This window comes from Podarcis melisellensis (assembly GCF_964234715.1).
Source record: "Podarcis melisellensis genome assembly, chromosome: 13".
In the NCBI taxonomy this organism is placed as follows: Eukaryota; Metazoa; Chordata; class Lepidosauria; order Squamata; family Lacertidae; genus Podarcis; species Podarcis melisellensis.
In genome coordinates this window covers 19,148,516-19,168,700 of record NC_138545.1, presented here as the reverse complement: position 1 = coordinate 19,168,700, position 20,185 = coordinate 19,148,516, and the positions used below count along the sequence as shown (strand labels likewise).

Here is a 20,185-nt window from a genome sequence, read left to right as displayed (position 1 = left end):
GCCCCATGTTTGGTCAAACCCCAGGCTGCAGTAAGGTTCTACCTCTGGACAACATCTCTCAACAGCACTGTAGGAGTGTTGCAAACTACTTAGAGGTTAAAATGTCCCCTGGCCTCCAGCCTTCTGTGTGAATGTTACTTCAGGGCTGCATTATAGCCAAAGCCTTTCCTAAACAGATATTATATTAGGTCCCAAAACATGAAGGGTTTTAGAGGGTAAGAAAATCCCTGAATCTGAGATTGGCACATCGCCCTGACAGGATAGACTCTCTTTTAACAGGATAGACTCGCTTTTAGTCATACCCAGAGGAGGCCCACTGGCATGGCTAACTTAAGTTCTACTTAAAATTAATGGACCTATCTTGACACAACCCAAGTCTCCTTGTCTATGACAAGAATTAAAGAAGGGGCTCTACAAGATATATTTTTTAAAAACCTCAAGTCTACCTTTTCCAGCTGGCAATGTGAACCACATTTGCTTTGGAATTTATATTAGCAAAAAAAAATATTTAAATGTTTCACACTGAATAAGAATTGCATTAAAAAGAACAGGAGCTCTTTCGTCTTTGCTGCTACCTTTTGGAGTTTTGCTGTGTGGGTGGGTGGACACAGTGATGTCCAATTCCAGTTGCATTAACATTTTGGATGTTATCCACTTATACCTATGGGCAGCTCTTACTTTCACTTTTCTCTGAGGACATTTAAAAATAAACTCAGTATGAACCAGGAAATTACCTGTCCAGACAAAAATGATGTCCTTTTTATCTCTTTGTGCCTCTTTCTCCATCATCTTTTCATGCATTTCTCTCCAGCAAGGAGGGAAACAGAGCAGAGGGTGGTTCTTGCCTTCTTTCACACCTGCCCGAGCAGCAGAGTTTTGAAGTTTCCCTAGTTGTTTCAGCCACATTCCCCTCGTCCCTTGCTCCTTTCAGCCAGCCAGACCATTCCACACACACACACACCCAAAAACACCTTCAGTTTTTCCTGCCAACTGATTCAGTACAGTGGTACCCCGGGTTACATACGCTTCAGGTTACACACTCCACTAACCCAGAAATAGTGCTTCAGGTTAAGAACTTTGCTTCAGGATGAGAACAGAAATCGTGCTCCGGCGGCGCGGCAGCAGCAGGAGGCCCTATTAGCTAAAGTGGTGTTTCAGGTTAAGAACAGTTTCAGGTTAAGTCCGGACCTCCAGAACGAATTAAGTACTTAACCTGAGGTACCACAGTATTCTGAAGCTACTGGGTTGCCTTAGGTTTTGTTTGTTTGTTTGTTTGCTTGCTTGCTTGTTTGTATTCTGTACTTCTACAAATACTGGGCTTTCAAGCATGCTAATACTTCCTATTGTGCACGGATGATTCTGTTTTGTCCTCATAAAGACTGGCACTCAACCCTCCAAAAAACATTGCTAAGAGAAATGTTGGTGCATAAGCTAGCCCTGACTCTCACATTCAGCAGCAGCATAAGACATTGGGCCAAACTGGACATGACTATGGCTGGGGGAGATATTTGATCCAGTTTGCATTTAAATGTGACTCCACCTAAATTGCGCTTTCAGAAACAGCAACTGCACCGAAACACAACCATCCAAAATTCGCGTGATTCTGGAATTTTGCGGTGCACTTCTCCAGCCAAATAATTTGTACAGGAATGCATTTACTTGGGTAAAGTGTGCATAAAAATGCATATTTTAGTGCAAATAACATACAAAAAGCATTATATTAGAAAAATTGCTTTGCCAAAATATGTAAATTAGGAGAAAGCCACACTAAAATGTGGATCAGTTTTCATGAGGACTCTTTCTTTCTTTCTTAAATACAAACTGATGAGGAAAAGTGACGAGAAAATAGAATAAAAGAGAAGACAAAACAGTGAAAAAAACTAACCAGGATAGATAAATGAAACCCTCTTAGGCAGCATATTTCTATGTTCCAATTGCTGAGGAGTAGCAACAGGGGATAGATATCACCCTCCTCACCCGCTTGTGAGTTTCCTAGTGGCATTTACCGGTACTTGGCAGCTGTTGAAAGCTTGATCTGATAATATAAGGCAGTTCTTACAGTTTAATTGGTGGGGTGGGGGACAGGATATTTCAGTGCCGATTTCACAAGCTTCCAGGCTTGAAGAAGGCTTTAGCATAGTGCCTCTAGTGGGCCTCCTTCTAGGCTAGTGGGGCCCCCAACTGGTGCCTGAGAATTGCCACTTTAATTTCCCATATTGCTCCCTATCTCTGAGGCACTGTGGAAAATTAAAATGGTGGCCATTTGATGCTGAACACAGGGGTTGGGAGTTGAAGGATCTTCAATACACGTTGAACAGAAACCATGAAGGAAGTTCTTGGTATGTTTGGCATGAGTCAAACATCTATGGGCTAGGATGATCATGCCCACTTGCAAAAAGCTGAGTATCATCACAGTGACCAACAGAATGCTTTACGGCCTTAAGCCTACACAAGCTTCAGTGTTACTTGTGCATGTGCGCATTCCAGAGCATGACTCCTCATGCCCTGAAGACATCCTTGAGTGGGATGAAACTAGATGCAGTGAATCACAGGTGAGCTACAACGAGCGACATGACTTACAGACATAACACATGCACACACATTTATTTGTTTATTACACTGTGGCCCCACTTTCCATCCAAGGAAGTCAAGGGGGCCTGCATGGTTCTCCCTCTTCCCATATTATCTTCACAGCCTTGTGGTGGTAGGTTAGGCTGAGAGACTGTGGTTGCCCCAAGTCCACCCAACAGGCTTCAGGGCTCTGCGAGGATTTGCACCCTGGCCTCCCAATACCTAGCCAAGCTCTGTAACCGCGACACCACAACATACTGGCACCATAACTTGTGAGACCATATGGTTGCATCTAAGGGGTATGTCTTGTTCTTGATATTTCCCTCTGTAACGGCTCTTTGCAGGGCGCAGGGGTGATGTCTGTCTACCTCTTCACCAAGCGCTACGCTGAGGAGGAAATGTACCGCCCTCACCCAGCCTTCTACCGGCCACGCCTGAGTGACTGCTCCGACTACTCCGGCCAGTTCTTGCACCCCGAAGTGTGGCACCGTGGACGTAGCCCCTCCGACATCTCCAGCGACGTTTCCATCCAGATGACTCAGAACTACCCACCAGCCATCAAGTACCCTGAACATATGCACATATCCACCTCACCTTGCTAGATGCACCAGAGAACGAGCTGGACAAGGAAGCCAGCTTTCGCTTGCAGACTATATCGTTCTACCCCAACCTGCCTAGGAGACTCCCCTACCAGTGTGGGTTGTCTTCCCCTCTCTAAAGACTCTTTACCACCTACTCTGCTAGAAATGTCCTCTCTCTCTCTCTCTCTCTCTCTCTCTCTCTCTCTGGTGGGAACTATTCAACCAACTTTTGAGATTGCCAGTGCCCCCCTCACCTCCCCTTCCGCACTCTTGGAAACTGTCCTTATTTCCTTGCTTCCCTGGGAAACTACCAATTTGAAAAGCCCACCCCTCAAAACTCAAGTCATGCACACACCCTGTTCATTCTCCACAGAGCAGCGGAAAGAAGAGATATATCTCCCAGTTCAGTTCTGCTGCCTCAGAATACTTTTCCTTTCACTCAGGTGGTTGGAAACCTTAGTGGGAAATAACTCGTGAAGCATGTTCCCCTCAACCTTCTCCCTGAAGAGGTTTCGACAGCAAGCAGGTTCAAAACCATCTGCATTTTTCAGATCTTGTGAGAGGAAGATGCCCAGAAGCCATTTTCTCCCATCAATCCAATTCCTGAAAGGAGAGGGCTCATTGCCAACATCTCCCTCTGTCAAAACAACAACGAAGAAACAAAACTTGCTTGACAAGAAGTAATTGCTTTACCATTGTCATCATTCTCTAGTTTCCTGACTATAAACGACATCTCCTTGACATTTTTACCTCCATCCTTCAAAGGCCCTAATTATTCAGGCCTATCTACATGACAACAGCCATCCTTCCATCCCAGCTTCTTAGGTGATGACAGGAAATACATTAGACGGCCATCTTGGTTCAACCAAAAATGACCAGGTAAAATGTAGTGCTATATTTTCCATTCCCCTTTTCATCTTGCCGATTTGTGACATAGCTCTACAAATACTGCTATGTTTATTTGTCTCAAAACAACTAGCCCTGAGAGAAATACTCTATTCAGTTTATTTCTACCAATATCTCAAGCTCAGTCAACCAAATTATAGCATGAAACTGTTCCCTTGCCATTCTTCTGTGCCCTAAATGTCCTCCTCCCTCCCCAACACACACACACAAACCTGCTCCCTCTGTGCCTCATTCTTGCCTTCTAGGTTCTTACAGGAAATGACTAATCATCATTTTTGTATGCCCACAAATGACCAGCTTGGGCACCAATCCTGTAGGTTTCATTATTCTCTCAGGCACTTCCCCTTGGAACCCAACAGCAAAGTGCTGCACCACCGTTTGGGGTTGGCTAAAATAAGGCCTTTTCCTGTCAGGAAATGTGCACGCCCCCACTCCCGTTTCTGTTCTTATTGTTGAAGAAAATAGTCTGACATCTAAATTTTCTTCCAAGATCTCGTACCATTTGCTTTCTTCCTGGCTCCACCTCCTGGCTCTTCCACCACCTTTATTTTTGTCAGCGTTTCAGAGAAGAACCCAATGTATTATCTGAAAAGACCTTTTTTTAAAAAAAAATGGTGCCCCTACAAGTGAGACAACTAAAACACAATTATGGAGGGGTGAGGAAATAACTGTGTCTTCCAGCCAACAATGCCTCAAATATTCCCACCCCATCATTCAGTTGTCCATCAGCAAGGGGCCGCGGCCATGTCATCGTGGTGCAAATGGAAACTCTTAAGAACTCCAGATGACTCTTTTTTAAGCATGTTCCCTTCAGTCATGATGATGCCACCTGGGGTTTATGAGGCTAAAGACTCAAGGGGAAAGGAAGAGAGAAAGAGAGAGAAGGAGGGAGGGAGAGGGAGAGCGAGAGAGAATTTATTATCCAGCTGTCAATCATCTACCACACTAGGGAGTAAAGTTTGAACCCCTGTTTCCTTTCCTATATTTCTCACTCTTGTTTTTCCTTTGTTTTGACTTAACCTCTTATATTTTCTGCATCAGTTTCTTCTCGTCTTACTTTTATTTTTGTTTCATTTGCGTAACAGTTTTTCCCCCATTTCCTCACTCATTCATGTGTGAGGTTTTCCCCCCTTTCTGTACCCCTCTTAATTTTTTCCTTTTCACAACATTTCACCTTCTTGGGCTTTCTGAATTATTATTTTTGGATTGCTAAACACACACACTCATTTCCTAAGGATTCAGTGTGCATAATTCTCTAGTTTTCCTCTGCTTCTTCCTTTTCCCCGCCCATCTCATTTAATTCCTCTTAACATTTTGTGCATTCCCCACCCCCAACCCTTTCATTTTGAAACTGTCTCTTTCCTTTCCAGTTCCTCTCTCTATAATACTCCGCTGCGCCTTTGCAACTCCAGCTCCTGCATATGGATACTCTGTGGTTCAACCAAAGAGGGAACATGGTGCAGGGGAAAAAAAGAAAGGCTGACATGAATTTTGTGTAGAAGAGGGATGCTGTCAGGACACACAAAAAATGGTGGGAGTGGGGGAGGGGAGGAAGCTGCTGAAGAGGGAAACCTGAACGGAAGGAGTATGGGAATGGGGAGGGAAATAAAAAACGGGGGGGGGGAGGAATGTGGTGGAAAAATTGTAAGAGGAAAATGGCAAAGAAAAAAAAGGGATATTACTGGATGTAAGATTGAATAGAAAGAGAAGGCTTGAGGGGGAAATCTTGCGGTGTTTTTGGCTGCTCAGCTCAAACTATTTTCACTCTCCTTGTAAAATTTAATCCTGCTTTACCCCCCCCCCCCCCGTTTCGCTTCAGCTACAGGAAAAGGCTGTTGCTCAGTGAGGTAAATGAGCCTACTTTTCAGGCAGAAGACCGCAGTATCAGTCTATGGGCGTAGCCAAGGGGAGGCAGGGGGGCAGGGGCAATAGAAGTACTTAACTGACAGATCACATTGGTCCTGCCCCCCCATCAAAAGTCCTGCCCCCCCAAAAAAAATGCTGGCTACCCCCATGTATCAGTCCCTGGTAGGACTGGAAGTCTTCCTGCCTGAAATCCTGTTGCCCGTTGATGCAGGGCATCAGTCTTCAAACGGTGGGTTGGGCACCCACTACAGAACCACAAGCTGATCTAAAGTGGGTTGAAACTTTGGCACGGCTGCCATACAAATATATGGTAAAAAAGAAGAAGAAACTGGGCCTCCCAAAACCCATGTTTGGTTGAAAGATGGGTCCTAAGTTTGAAAAAGCTGGAGGCTACTAGTATACTGACCTAGATGCACCAAAGATCTAACTTGAGCTAAGGAAGAATTCGTGTTTTCTCCCTCTCTTTCTCTCTGCCTGTCACCAGCCTCTTTTCCTGTCACACTGTAGTAAACTGAGTGATGGGGGAGGACTTCTGCTCCTGTCCTTTGCAGGGGAAAAGGTGGGGCAGGAAATGACATTCTTGTTAGACTGGGCTAGTCCCACCCCGTTTCCCCTGGGGCATTCAAAGGTTTAAGGAACGGCATTCTGTGAGGCACAACGGGAAAAAGTTTCACTGTGTTTGCAGGCAGCATTGCAATATGGCTTCCTGTGAAGAGGTGTCATGCCAATGCATGGATTTCCTCGTGGCACTCCCCCCCCCCCAGTTTTCCCAATCTGAAGCAAGTTTTAGCACCCACTATGTCAGAATTCCCTTGAGCAAAAGATGAATTATCCTTGGATGCTACAAATGCAATCACAACATGGACCCATCTTACACAGAGGGAAGAGAAGGCAGCAAGGACTTTTGAAGGGTAAGGAGCAGATGCTCTCGTGCCATAGCTATGAAGAGGGATGAGAAGAAAGATACTGCTGAATCAGCTTTAGAGAGAGGGGGGGGGGGGGAGAGTTCTGATTCTCTTTTTCCGCATGTCCCTCCTCCTCCCACTGCAGAGTCAGCACCAGCTGCAGTTAAGTTCACCTTCATGCATTGCTTAGGGAATCAGAATCCAGCAGTGGTTTCTGATTTTCCTGCCATCTATCAAGCGGTCTATCTACAGCATCACCATATTTGCACCCCACCGCATCTATTCTTTCAGGGGTCCACAATCATCACCTATTGCAAGAGAGCGCCCCTTGTTTCAGTGAGTAGCCCTTCACTTCTGGGAGTCGCTTCTGTGCCAAAGGAGAGTTAGGGGTGATGTGTTGTCTCCAAGCCAGAAGGCTGTGGAAGGAAGTGATCCATCCCAGCACTGTATGCAATCCTACAAATTAATGCTTTACAAATAACATGTTTCTGGTCCACTTGACCTCATTGAGCTAAGGAAGTGACAGATAGCCTACACTTCTGTTTCCCACTTGGCAGATGCCAGTTTGGTAGCAAGACCACTGTGGAGGTAGAGGGGGTCTATTTGGTGTGAAGGGAGTTGGTCTCACTCTCTCTGGCCACCCTACACTTCTGTTTCCCATTTGGCAGATGCCAGTTTGGTGGCAAGACCACTGTGGAGGTAGAGGGAGGTCTATTTGGTGTGAAGGGAGTTGGTCTCACTCTCTCTGGCCACCCTAATAGAACCATAGAATCATAGAGTTGGAAGAGAACCCCAGGGGTCATCTAGATCAACTAGTTGTTATGCAGGAATCTCAACTAAAGCATCCATGACAGACACCTCTGCTTAAAAACCTCCAAGGAAGGACACCAGGTGTGTTCTGACCAAGTCAGAACAGAGCACAACTATTACTTCCCTTGATCAGGACACCATAGTTCTGTTGCTGCAGACTAGAATAGCATTAACTTTTTTTTTGCTGCTGTATTATACTACTGACTCATGTTAAGCTTGTCGTCTAGTAAGACCCCAAGCTCATTTCACATGTACTACTGGCAAGTCAGGTGTCCCCCATCTTATATTGGTGCAGCTGGTTTTTCCTGCCTAAGTGTAGAACCTGGCCTTTGTCTCTGCTGAAGTTCATTTTGTTAGTTTTGGCCCAGTTCTCCAATCTGTTAAGGTCACCTTGAATCCCAATTCTGTCTTCTGCAGCATTGGCTACTGCTCTCAGTTTGGTATCATCTGCAAATTTGATGAGCATCCCCTCAATTCCTCCACCCAAGTCGTTTATAAAGAGGTTGAACAACAATAGGCCCAGGACAGAACCCTCTGGCACTCCACTTGTCACTTTTTCCAGGGTGATCAGGAACCATTAGTAAGCACTCTTTGGGTTTGGTTAGTAAACCAGCTACAAATCCACTTAATACTCGTCCAGTCCACATTTTACCAGCTTCTCTGCAAGAATATCATGGGGGACTTTGTCAAAAGCCTTACTGAAATTAAGCTAAACTACATCCACAGCATTCCCCTGATCTACCAGGCTTGTAACTCCGTCAAAAAAAGAAAGAAATGAGATTCATCTTGCATGACCTGTTTTTGAGAAACCCATGCTGAGTCTAAGTAATGACAGCATCTTTTTCTAAGTGCTCACAGACCAACTGTTTCTTCCCTGGTACTGATGTCAAGTTACCTGGTCTTCTTTCCCTCCCTTTTTGAAGATAGGTACAACATTTGGCCGCCTCCAGTCTGCAGTTGGGTTGTACCAATCTTACCCCTAAATCTATAATTTGCAAATTAGGGGGAGGCAAGAGAAGGCACTCACTCCTCAACCTTCCATTAATCCCATAATAAGTCCCACCCCATTATTTCCAGTTGTCCAATGCACTCAATCATTGCTGCCCTTGTCAAGCTATATTGAGTTTGGGAACCTGTGTTTCATCTGTTGTTGTTGTTGTTGGGATATTTATTTATTTATTTATTTACCGGTATTTATTTATTTATTTGCAGGGGGAGGGAAGCTCTGGAAATGCAAACAGCTGCTCAGAAAGCAGATGGGTGCAACTTTCAGGACTGCTGCCACTCCTGTCCCTCCCTACTAGGGCCTCAGGTTTTTTGTTTTTTTAAAATAACTGGACTGTTGTGAGCCAAGCTTCCATAGCAATACCAGATCAGGGAGGTGGTGGATCCATAAATGTAGAGATTTAACGAAAATGGCAACTCAGAATGCAGGAAGGAAGGATATGAAGGATTCTGATTCCAAAGTGCAAATAAAGAGAGGAAAGCAGAGCGTGTGGCTCAGAGGTTCGGTCGGGTCAGCAGCAATAGCGATCGCCAAGCAGCAACGTAGGTGCAGTGATGATGGCTTCTTGTAGGAGTTCAGCTTTGCAGCTAACGGTTGTAAGGTGTCAGTCTCCTCTTTTTTCCATTTTCCAAATAGATTTGATAGGCATGGAAACCTCCTTGGAAATCTGCTTGACATAGGACCCCCAATTTTCCCTTTGCAACTGGACATCTAGTCTCCGTGGGGCTGGGGCTGTGCAATAAATAAATAATAGCCTGAAATGGGAGGCAGAGAGAGAGAGACGGGGTGTGAGGAATTTATAGAGGTCATGGGGCAACTGCAAGCAAAGTTGCCAACTTCCCACGTGGTCACTGTATTAGTGCTTTTAACAGCAGTTTGATATACAGACTTTAGCAGGTGATGGTGTCAAGTCTCCAGGTTTTGAAAAGCATTATTTGCTCATTTTTGCAAATCAGGTTGATGCTCAAGGTATGAGAGCAAGCCAGACGATGGTGCAGCAAGGTTGTAGACAGGAGAGCAAAACAGACACCGGTTGGCTTATGGGCCCTCAGGTTTCCTGACCCAGGTCACCATCAGACAAAGCAGATATTGAACCATCCTCTTGGTTTGTTTTCACAAAATTTGTGCAGAGGTTCTATGACATCGCCATCTAGTTGTTACCCTGGTCTTCCCATTGCAGTTTTCCACCACTGCTCTTACAATTCAGAAACAAATGTAATGAATGCAACACTCACCAACTTAACTTCTTACTGCTCAACCCTATGCATGTTTCCTCAAAAGTAAGTCCCACTAAGTTCAGTTGGAATTACTTCCCTAGTAAGTAGGCTTAGAACTCAAGCCCATTGCACTCAATTAGACTTATTTCTGAGCAGACTTCTAACATCATCATCATCATCATCATCATTATTATTATTATTATTATTATTATTATACCACCGTTCATCGGAAGATGGCAGGGTGGTTCACAACACAAAAAATGAGAACACAAATTACATTAAAAAAAACCCAAGACAGACTGATAACCCACCCTCCCACAAACACATTTAAAAGGACACAGAAAGTTAATCAGCCCAAGACTTGGTTAACAGAACTGCACCATAAATCAAATCTGAATAAATGTACATATAAGGCGGGGGTGGGGGAATGGGCTGCATCCAATTAGTCATATTCAGAGATGACCCGCTGAAATTAATGGGCATTACCAACGTAGGTCCATTAGGTTCAGTGGGTTTACTCTGACTACAACCTAGTGAAAGGTAAAGGGACCCCTGACCATTAGGTCCAGTCGTGGCCGACTCTGGGGTTGCGGCACTCATTTCGCTTTATTGGCCGAGGGAGCCGGTGTACAGCTTCCGGGTCATGTGGCCAGCATGACTAAGCCGCTTCTGGCGAAACAGAGCAGCGCACGGAAACGCCGTTTACCTTCCCGCCGGAGCGGTACCTATTTATCTACTTGCACTTTGACGTGCTTTCAAACTGCTAGGTTGGATACAGCCTAATACAAATTCTCTTTTTACATGATGTTAATCAGGGACAGCTTTTTTTTGTCAATCAAAATGTTTGAATTGAGTTTACCTGATTGACTGAGCATTGCAGCCCTAGTTATAAGCATGTTATTTAAAAGTAGCACATTTGAACTTATGGAGTAGGGAGGGGAGGAATGCTGTTCCCTATACCTCCTCCCAAAGTATTATTTGATAAAATATCCCCCGTTCAGGATGCTCAGTTTTCTAAAGGGTTATGGTGGCTGTTGTTTTTAATGCTACCAATCATACATCTCAAGACGATTCACAAAAAGCAAACCCACGACTAAGTGTCTAAAGCAGAACCATGACAACATGCAGAATCCATAAATGGGCAGTTTGAACGCAGGATCATGTTACAGCAAGGAAAACTGAAGCACAATCCAATGTACGTTTACCTGGAAGGAAGTCTCACTATGTTCAGTGAGGGCATACCCCCAGGTATGTCTGCATTGGATTACAACATAAGGCATGTATTTTTTTACCAAAAAAAAGTATTGCAGGGTGTGAGTGGACTTCTCACACATCAAGAAAGTGTCAGTGGACTAGGAATCATGGCCCCAGCAACCTTTGCTCCATTCTGTATGGGCAACCACCTGTGTCTCTATCCATTGCAGTACAAGAGGCAAAACGCTGCAGCAGGAGAACCTGTCCCTAGAGATGCAGCAATGCGGGGAAAACTTCAGCTATGCATTTCTCGAGTGTCATGAAGCTCTTAAAGACACAGGAGTTTGTCCACTAAAATTAAGACAACTGTCAGCTTCTCAGTAATCTCTGTCCCACTTCACACGAATTTCACACGGACGGCTGAGATGATCGCCTAAGGTGAAGTTGTTCGCTCCTCACTGCAAAATCACCTTTGCATAATTCAGACAACAGACACTTTATTTATTATAAAGGATTTATATGTCACCTTTCTGATACCTATGTAGTATTACTCAAGGCGACATCACTTGAGTTCTTTTGACGGGTGACTCAACCACCCACCCACCCCACCCTGATTGAATGTGTGTACCAAATCCATTGGGGGGTAAACATTGCTCTGAGATGATAGGAAAGGTGTATCAATCCTGTCTGGTATCGAATGGCTCATTCACACAGGCAAGCGAACCCTTGCAGTCATCAAAGGATAGATTTGCCCTCTACACTCCTCCATTGATCCAAGTTGATATGTGTTCCTCTCCCTGCAAGCTGAGGCTGTTCTGGGGGAGGAAGGGAAACCATAGAGAAAATGTAGCAAATTCCCTTTAGGTAAGGTTGGTGGGCCTGCCTCTGAGAGGCTTTCTGTGCCTTTAAGAGTAGAAAAAGCCACACCCGGTAAGCATTTCGCTCCCATGCAAGCCTTGAAGGTACAAGGGGATTCTGAGTCTAGATCTGGCAGCCCTGCATTTGGGGCTCTCTGTTGAACCAACAGTCATGCTAGAAACCAGAAAGAGTTGAGAGCAGCGAGGGAAAATGTTTTCCTTTTGCCGTTTTAAGTAATCTGCCATCTTTGGGTAGGGCAGAGCTTTCTCCTGCGGCTTTCACAGGTGCATGAGGACAAACAAAAATTCAACAGGTGAAGCCTTCGCCATCACTGTGAAAAGCTGCACCTGTTCAACTTCCACCCACCATGGAGTGGTTAAAAGTGCAAGAGCCCCACAAGAGAGGGGGCGAGGGATGGCATATGTAATAGTGTCGTGATGAATTTTGGTACTGAAAGCATTAAAACATCTCTAAGCCTGGCTTCCTTCCCCGCCCCTGTGCATGGATACAAACAACCCTTGGGATGGAAGAAGTCATATAAGGGCTAAAAGCCATCTTGTACATTTACACAGACTAAGGAGAATGGAAATAGGGGTGTTTTGTCAGCAGCATTAAAGCTAAAAGAAGCGTTTTGGAATAAACAGATGTATATCGATATGTGTGGCACACTCAAAGGCAAAGTATTAGTTTTTATGCCAATTAAATCATTTTCTCTCCCTCTTGTGAAAGCTCTCTGCCACACCTGGGCAGAGGAAGTGGAAATATTCTGGTGGTGCTTACAAGACTTAAATTTGCACACACAGAGAGACATCTTGGAAGCAGCTGAGTATTTTATTCTCTATAAGCGTCTAAGGTTTAAATATGGTGTGGTGTAGTGGTTAAGAGTGGTAGTCTTGTAATCTGGGGAACTGGGTTCGAGTCTCCGCTCCTCCACATGCAACTGCTGGGTGACCTTGGGCCAGTCACACTTCTTTGAAGTCTCTCAGCCCCACTCACCTCACAGAGTGTTTGTTGTGGGGGAGGAAGGGAAAGGAGAATGTTAGCCGCTTTGAGACTCCTGAAGGGGAGTGAAAGGCGGGATATCAAATCCAAACTCTTCTTCAAATATGGAATGCAACTTTTGAAACACGGGGAGGAGAGTGCCTGCCACAGTGAGAAAAGTGGATCCTGTGGTCATGGAGGCAGAACTGGTGCAGCTGGTCTGGAGAGGTGGCACTGATTCTATTTTCTTAGGCTGCATCCTAGAATTTTGGGGTGAATGGGGTCGGGGGGAAGGGGAACCTAAGGGGAGGGGGAGGGGATTAATTAACCAACAAAGGAACCTTTTTTAAAAAAAGAAAAAAATAATTAATTACAAGAAAATTGTTATTAATGGTTATTAATGATTATTATTATTATTATTATTATGGTTAATAAAAATGTCCCGACCCCAGTCCTCCTTGCTATGGAGGAGGGACTGGGCCAAAAAAACAATCCATTATTTACTCTGTAATATAATGTAAATAAGACTTCAATAAACTTTATTTCAAACAAAAATATCTCCTCTTCATGACCATAGAAACAGAGTTCCCTGTGAGATAGGATCTAGATGGATTGATAGGTATCAGAGTATAGATTAGGCTACTATAAAACTCATATTATGAGCTGCAATGACTCCTTCCTCACCAGGCAGGAATGGGACTGGGAGAGACTGCCTGAATTCCTTGAGAGCCACTGCCACTTTGCATAGACACTTCTGAGCTAAATGGACCAGTAGTTCGATTCATTAAAACGTAGCTCCCTTTCCAGCTGTTAAGAGGGGGATCACTCTGTGTGTGCTCAGAGGCACTATCATCTTTATTATTATCGCTTTGCACGTTTTAGGGCTGAGGTGGAAGGGCCCCCTGGCTCTCTGAGAAAATGGAACAATAAAGTGATGGCCATTGTGATGGAGCAACAGGATCCAAGCTGGGATAGCTCGGTCGGTAAAGTATGAGACTCCTAATTTCAAGGTTGTGGGTTCAAGCCTCATGTTGGGCAGGGGGTTGGACTAGATGATCCTGGTGGTCCTTCCATCTCTACAGTTCTATGATCTCCAGGGAGTAGAGTGCAAGAAGGTTCAAGGAGCCAGTGTAGTGTAGTGGTTAGAGTAGCCTGGAGACCAGAGTTCAAATCTCCACTCAGCCATGAAGCTCACTAGCACCTGAGTGAAGATGGACCAGAGGACAAGGCTGGAAGGCAGGAGAACTCTGGATCTTTCCCCATTCCTTTTGGGTGCCTTTCCCCGAGACTCCATTTCCCCAGTCTCCATCAGGAACCAACGATGTCAATATAAGAGAGCTACAGTAATGGGCTACACTAACCTGAGAAAAGAAGGGAAGGCCTAGCGATAAGAGCACCCTCCTCCTCCTCCTGGCAAATGCGGAATGGGTTAATGGTCACCATGGTAATGAGCTGGGAATATGGTACCTTGGATGCACACGTGGCAACGGAGGAACTGGCAGAAACTGTGCCGCATAGAGAAGACGGGAGGGGGGAATGGAGGGGGATTGTGGAATCAGGAAGGATGCAATGAATGTGGAATGTGCAGGGAGAGATCAGGGAGAGTGAGGATTCACTTTGATGAGGGAAGAGAGCAGGAGAGAAATAATAGGAGGAGGAAATACAGGAGCAGCTGGTGCAGGCAGCTGAATAAAGCAAATGTGTTTGGAGGAGTGTGAGATTTTGGGGTACAGGATCAGTGGTGGCGGCGAGAGTTCTGGAGAAGGGGAAAGAGATGAAAAGAAAAGGCTAGGAGGAGGTGGGTAGATTGCGGGAACAATGACTGCTGCTAATAGGAGGAGGAAATCAAATGCAGAGGGGGGCGTGGAGAAAAGGGAAAGGAGGAAAAACAAGCTGGGGCTGCAGAAAAGGGGGGAAATGCGGCAAGAGAAATAGGAGGAACACGGGGTGGGGGAGAGAAGTCTGGGAGACCAAAAAGAGTGGGGGCAGGAGGGAACGATGGGGATGGTTGCATCAAAAGCATCCAGGGTTCTGCAGGGGGGGGAAGAGATTTTTGGCAGTGAATGTGGGGGAAATGGATCAGAGGAGCAAGGAAGGAGAACCTCTGCTGGGATGGGAGGGGGGGGATCAATTAAACAGGAACTGAGGAAAAAAGAGCATGATTCTAGTTAGCAATATTTTTTGCCGGAGGGAGAGATAGAATCTAGGCAGAATTAACTACAGAGAAGTGGGGAGGGTGGGAGAGCAGATACGGGGGAAGACATTAGGGCGACAGGATGTGGGGGAGGAAATTAGAGGAAGAAAGGGAAGAGGAGGGCGAAGAGAAGAATAAATCTCCTGTCTGAGAGATTGGAGGTGGGGAGGAAGACTGAGTGGGTGCAGGTGGAAGGGAAGGTCACGGAACAAAGAAGGGATAAGGTTGGGGTTGTGGGAAGGCCGCCAGTGGAAGATGTGTGATCCAAGGTAGCTACTGTTAGGGATGCAGGAGAAATCAGATTCAGTTGCCACTTAAAGGCAAACTTACTTAGTTTGCTGTTTCTGAACAATACGTGAAACAAAACTAAGCCACCCATCAAAATCCACACTTCTCTGAATTTTGCAAGGCAGCTCTCCATAGAAGTAACGTGCACATAGGCTATGGCCTAGGGTACAAATATGCTTATAAATGCATGTATTAGTGAAAGCAACCTACAGAAATGCATGATGTTAGGGGAAATTGCTTTGCAAAAAATGGGTATACCAGGCAAAATTGCATACAGAAAGATGTACATTAGGACAATTCATACTGAGAAGTTGATGAATTTTCATGGGGACGTTGAAAAAAACAAAACACAGATGTAGAAATTTAGAGAACAGAAGACTGGAAAACTTGCCATAGTGCAAAGGCAGTTAATACCTTTTTTATTTAAAAAAAATTGTATACTGGCTAATCACAGTTGTCTCTAAGCAGTGTACAGGAGACCCGATGCAATAAGACTAAAAATGAGTTACAACCATAAAATCAGAATTCAATTTAAAAGTTTGTCTTCAATATGTGCCAGATGTTCAACAGGGAGGTGGACATAAGAAGAACCCTACTGGATCAGGCCAATGGCCCATCTAAGTCCAGCCTCCTGCGTGCACAGTGGCCAATCAGATGCCCGTGGAAAGCCCACAGGCAGGATATAAATGCAACAGGGCATTGTTCCCACTTGCAATTCCCGGAAGCTGGTGTTCCCAGGCATGCCACATCCAACAATGAATTTCAAAAGAAGGCAGTTGTTTGTAGTCAGGTGTTGAGTTGTTGTTGGTGGTGGTGGTGGTGGTATGTGTGTTTTACTACTTAGCTACAATCAGCCAAGAAGCTGGAGAAGCAAGACCGTGGTAAACATGTTCTAACGTTACAGCTGACCCCCTTCCTATTTGGTGCTATGGAAATTTACAGGAGGTCATGACCTAGGATGTAAATAGATGACTGTAATTGCCCAGTGAGAAATGGAAGCAGACAGTGGATGCAGAGTTGAGGAAATAGGATGGAGAGTGGAAGCTTGGGAAAGGTTCTGCAGCGAAATTAAAGGGATGCAAAGAAGACTCGAGAAGAGATGCAAAGAAGACTTGAGGTTCAGTGAATGTGTAAGTGTGCCTGGGAACAGGAAGAGCTGTTGAAGAAATGCAAGAAAGAGATCAGAATCATGAAGGCACTATGGGGTCAAAAGGATTAAAATGGTTCATGGCTCACATTTTGCAGAAGGACCCTCACAACAGTTTTATCTCCACTACAAACTTACATTGGCTTTTAATTTCCAAGAAACCCAGGAATTGAAGTTTGGTGGTGATGCTGAGATCAAAACATGGAATTGCAATTCCGAGAATTTCTTATGCTTTTCCTAGAGGAAGAGGAAATAACATAAATCAAGATAAGGGTGGAGTCCTATATCTAAGAGAAAACCTCACAGAACAAAGTGGGATCTCCTTCTGAGTAAACATCACACTGCATGGTCACCTCCAAACTGTCACTATCTTGATGGAGGGATTCAGCTGCATACCAAAAAAGTTAGGTTTACCCAAATAAAGTGGATTTTGGAACAACAAATCCACTTTTTTAAAAAAAAATCAAATATTTTGCAGTTAGGAAAGTGACAGAGAAATGTGCTAAAAAGCGTGGGTTAATGATTGATGGACCGGAAGGAATGCAACCTCTGTGCAAATAAATCAGAATGAATGTCTGTTGTTGACTATCCTCCACACAAATAAATCAGAACAAATGCTCATTGAAGACAGGACATACTGGGTATGCTTTGTGCAAGCAAATTAGGATGGATGCTCAATAAATAGGCCATCTGGAGGAGCTTCATATCTATAGTGTACGTATACTTTTGATGCTTCCGGGCAACCCGTTTATTGGACATCCGTCCTCATTTGTTTGCATGAAGTTGGAGGGGGCAGCAATATGACTTTGGCTGTTGGTTGAGCATTAGTTGGGCTTCCCCTATTCAGTAGCTTTATCTTGTTCAGAGTCTAGCATCCCAATAATCTCCCTAGGGTGGAACCCCAGAGCTGGCAACTCATCATTTGTATTTGAGGAGCTCAGTCCATAAGAATAGAATAGGATCAAGTCTGTGCCTATGTACATATATATCCTTTTTGTTGTCATGAGTTATTATTTCTTACAAGGGCCGCTATCCCAGCAGACAATGCCAAACTTTCACAAGACTGACGGGTGACGGATGGTGCATTCAGGGGTTTGACTGAACGAATTGACTTGTCCTCTATTGACATGTTTTGTGATCCACATTGCCATCAAGCCCTGTTGCTTTGACGCAGCGTTGTCAGAGAGGGAAATGTGCCGTTCCCAGACTGATGAGCTCTGACATTCAAAACAGGTTGTGGGGCTGAACCCTCGCTCAAATAAAGCCGAGGAGGAGAGAAGACAGGGAGTTCTTCACAACAATCTCAGAATCACCCCCCCTCCCTTCCACTCCTCCTGCAAGCCTAGACTTCTGGGTGGGAGAGAGGTGGAGTTGTGAGCACTGGCATCTGCTGAACAGAGAGATACAGCATTCTGCATTGGCATGGCAACCGGGGCAGGGAGGGGGGAGAAGGGAGGCAGCAGCTTCCCGGCTGTGTCTGGAGCTCACAGTCATCAGCAGCATATGCCAAAAGAACAGGGGCAATCCACACTGTGCAGCAGTGTGCGCTGTGGGCAACCCTGGATAGTTCTAAGTTATGCCGAGGGGACACCGGTGCTATGCAATGCGGCAGCAAGGCTGTGCACAACTTTAGTGCACGGTGACGCAAACACAACAGGCAGATAGTCACGCACAACGGCAATGCAGTTTGCATGTGCACACTGCACAGGGATATGCAACAGGCACCATGAACAGTGAGCATAAGGCATGCATAGCCCCCAAGGCCCATGGATTTATGTAGAACAACGCAGCCTGATAGATGATGGTGATACATAGCTGACAATAAAACACACAAAAATGCCACACACCACTATTCCTAAGTAATTAACAATTCGCAATGCTACTGCAACGAACAGCACAAAACGTATAGTACACACCTGCTTTGCGTTACACTAATGCAGTGTTGTGTAATACCTCACACACTGCAGCACAACAGAGAAGGGAGATGCAGTAACCCGTGGCAATGACATTTATCACAGGTATACAACCATATACTCTGCACAAATGTAATACATAGTGCACGGCACAATGTAAGGATGCTTTATGTGCAACAGTACACATCAAAACACCACAGAACAACACACATAACCAACTATAATCAGTCCACTGTGGTGATGACTTGTATTGGTCACTCTGATTAATCACCCAGTTCCTGGCTTTTGTCTCTTTGTCACAATCTAGCATGACCAAAGCAGGGAAGGCAGGGTGGTCATGTGTTGAGAGAAGCTCCAGACACAGATTCTGCTGCTAGGCGGATTCCACCTGACTCCCTCAGTCTAGATTGTGTTGGAGAAGTGAGCACGGTGGGTGGGTGGGCCACTGTCACCTGCGGGACCCCTGGGCTCACACAGAGGAGGGGAGCTGGTGAAGCCAAGCCTAGAAAGGACAAGTTCACATTCCAGGGCTGGGGCACTCTGCTGAATCACTGCATATTCCAGCCTCTGTCAAATGTTGTGAGTGTAGTTTACATGGTAGCACAGAAAGATGGACACAGGTGAATGCGCTTATACATATGTAACAGCTCATCCGCTCCTGTCCACTTGATCTCATCCCGTCCTGAAGCCTTCAGATGACAAATCCAGGGAAACTGTATGCACACAGGGAGGAATGAAATGAGGAATGCAGTGACAGGTTCCATTGCAAAACCTGCATATCCAATAGACTGCCAAACCCTGCTCTGGATACTACGTGACTACATAGAAGGGGAGTGAGTCGCATGCTCCTCCTTGACCTCTACATGTTTGAAAGAGCCCTCTCATGTTCAACTGTATGCAAAGATGGATCTCTTCATGCCATCAGGATCCCTGGATTGTCAGGGCTCCTCTTCACAGATTGAGAACCCTCCAGATGCCCTGCTCTATCAGGTATTATCAGACAACTTGTGGAAGTCAGGAACCCGTGATCCATACAACATCCATACAGGGCTTCAGAATAGACCTCGCAAGTGTGTACAAACCATAGGCATACCGGGTTTCTGTGCATGACCAGGAACTATTCTGCAGTGCAGCAATACAGCTTGCTTCTTTATTTCTGGGTGCAATTCAAAGTATGATTATTATTTTTTAACCCACAGCCTGAGCCTTCTATACCCATTGGGAGTCTTCCCATCCACCAAGACCCACCAAAAATTTGGAGAAGGCCCTCCACCAAGAAACCTGCCCACTTTGCAAGATCTCATAGCAGGACCTTCCTAGGAGTGGCTCCTCCATAATTATGTAACACTTTCTTCAACAAGCCCCACCTACTTTAGATGCCTTTAGAAAAGGCTTGGGGAGCCCTTTTAACTCCAAGAGCCACATTCCCTTCTGGGCAACCTTTGGTGTTGGGGGCGGTCACATGCCAGGTAAGGAAGAGGCATTATCAGAGTTGAATGATAGATTACACCCAGGCAAAAACACCACACTGGGTGACCTTGGGCCATTCACTGCCTCTCAGTCTAACCTACCCTGCAGGGTTGTTGTTCAATGAGGAGGGGAAAACTGAATGTGCCACCTTGAGCTCATGTTCTGATGCAGGTAGACTAGACATTGTTGAATCAGTAAATAACCAAGATAGACACATGCCTTGCATGATGAAAAATCCAGAAACATAAATCACAGCAGGAACTGCTGATTGTTTGTGA

The 20,185-nt window shown here is 45.2% G+C and overlaps 1 protein-coding gene and 2 long non-coding RNA genes across 4 annotated transcripts in view; 1 reads left to right on the top strand and 2 right to left on the bottom strand.

Moving 5' to 3' along the window:
- Positions 1–5,976, top strand: part of CACNG7 (calcium voltage-gated channel auxiliary subunit gamma 7) — a 40,862-nt gene extending 34,886 nt beyond the window's left edge. Inside the window, exon 7 of the mRNA XM_081886076.1 lies at positions 2,916–5,976. Coding sequence (XP_081742202.1) covers positions 2,916–3,173 — 258 coding nt within the window. The 3' untranslated portion in view covers positions 3,174–5,976. The remainder of the gene's footprint in view (positions 1–2,915) is intronic.
- Positions 5,977–8,535: 2,559 nt separating this feature from the next.
- LOC309355338 overlaps positions 8,536–20,185 on the bottom strand; it is a 75,290-nt gene continuing 63,640 nt past the window's right edge. The window contains exons 4-5 of one of the 2 annotated variants that reach the window (XR_014162500.1): positions 16,663–16,761; positions 8,536–9,400 (exon numbers count right to left, since the gene is read on the bottom strand). This is a non-coding gene — a long non-coding RNA (uncharacterized lncRNA). The remainder of the gene's footprint in view (positions 9,401–16,662; positions 16,762–20,185) is intronic. The other variant, XR_014162501.1, reaches the window with a different exon arrangement.
- On the bottom strand, positions 11,161–13,173 carry LOC309355336. The gene is made up of 2 exons (XR_014162498.1): positions 13,009–13,173; positions 11,161–12,762 (listed from the first exon to the last, which is right to left on the bottom strand). It is a non-coding gene; the product is annotated as an uncharacterized lncRNA (long non-coding RNA).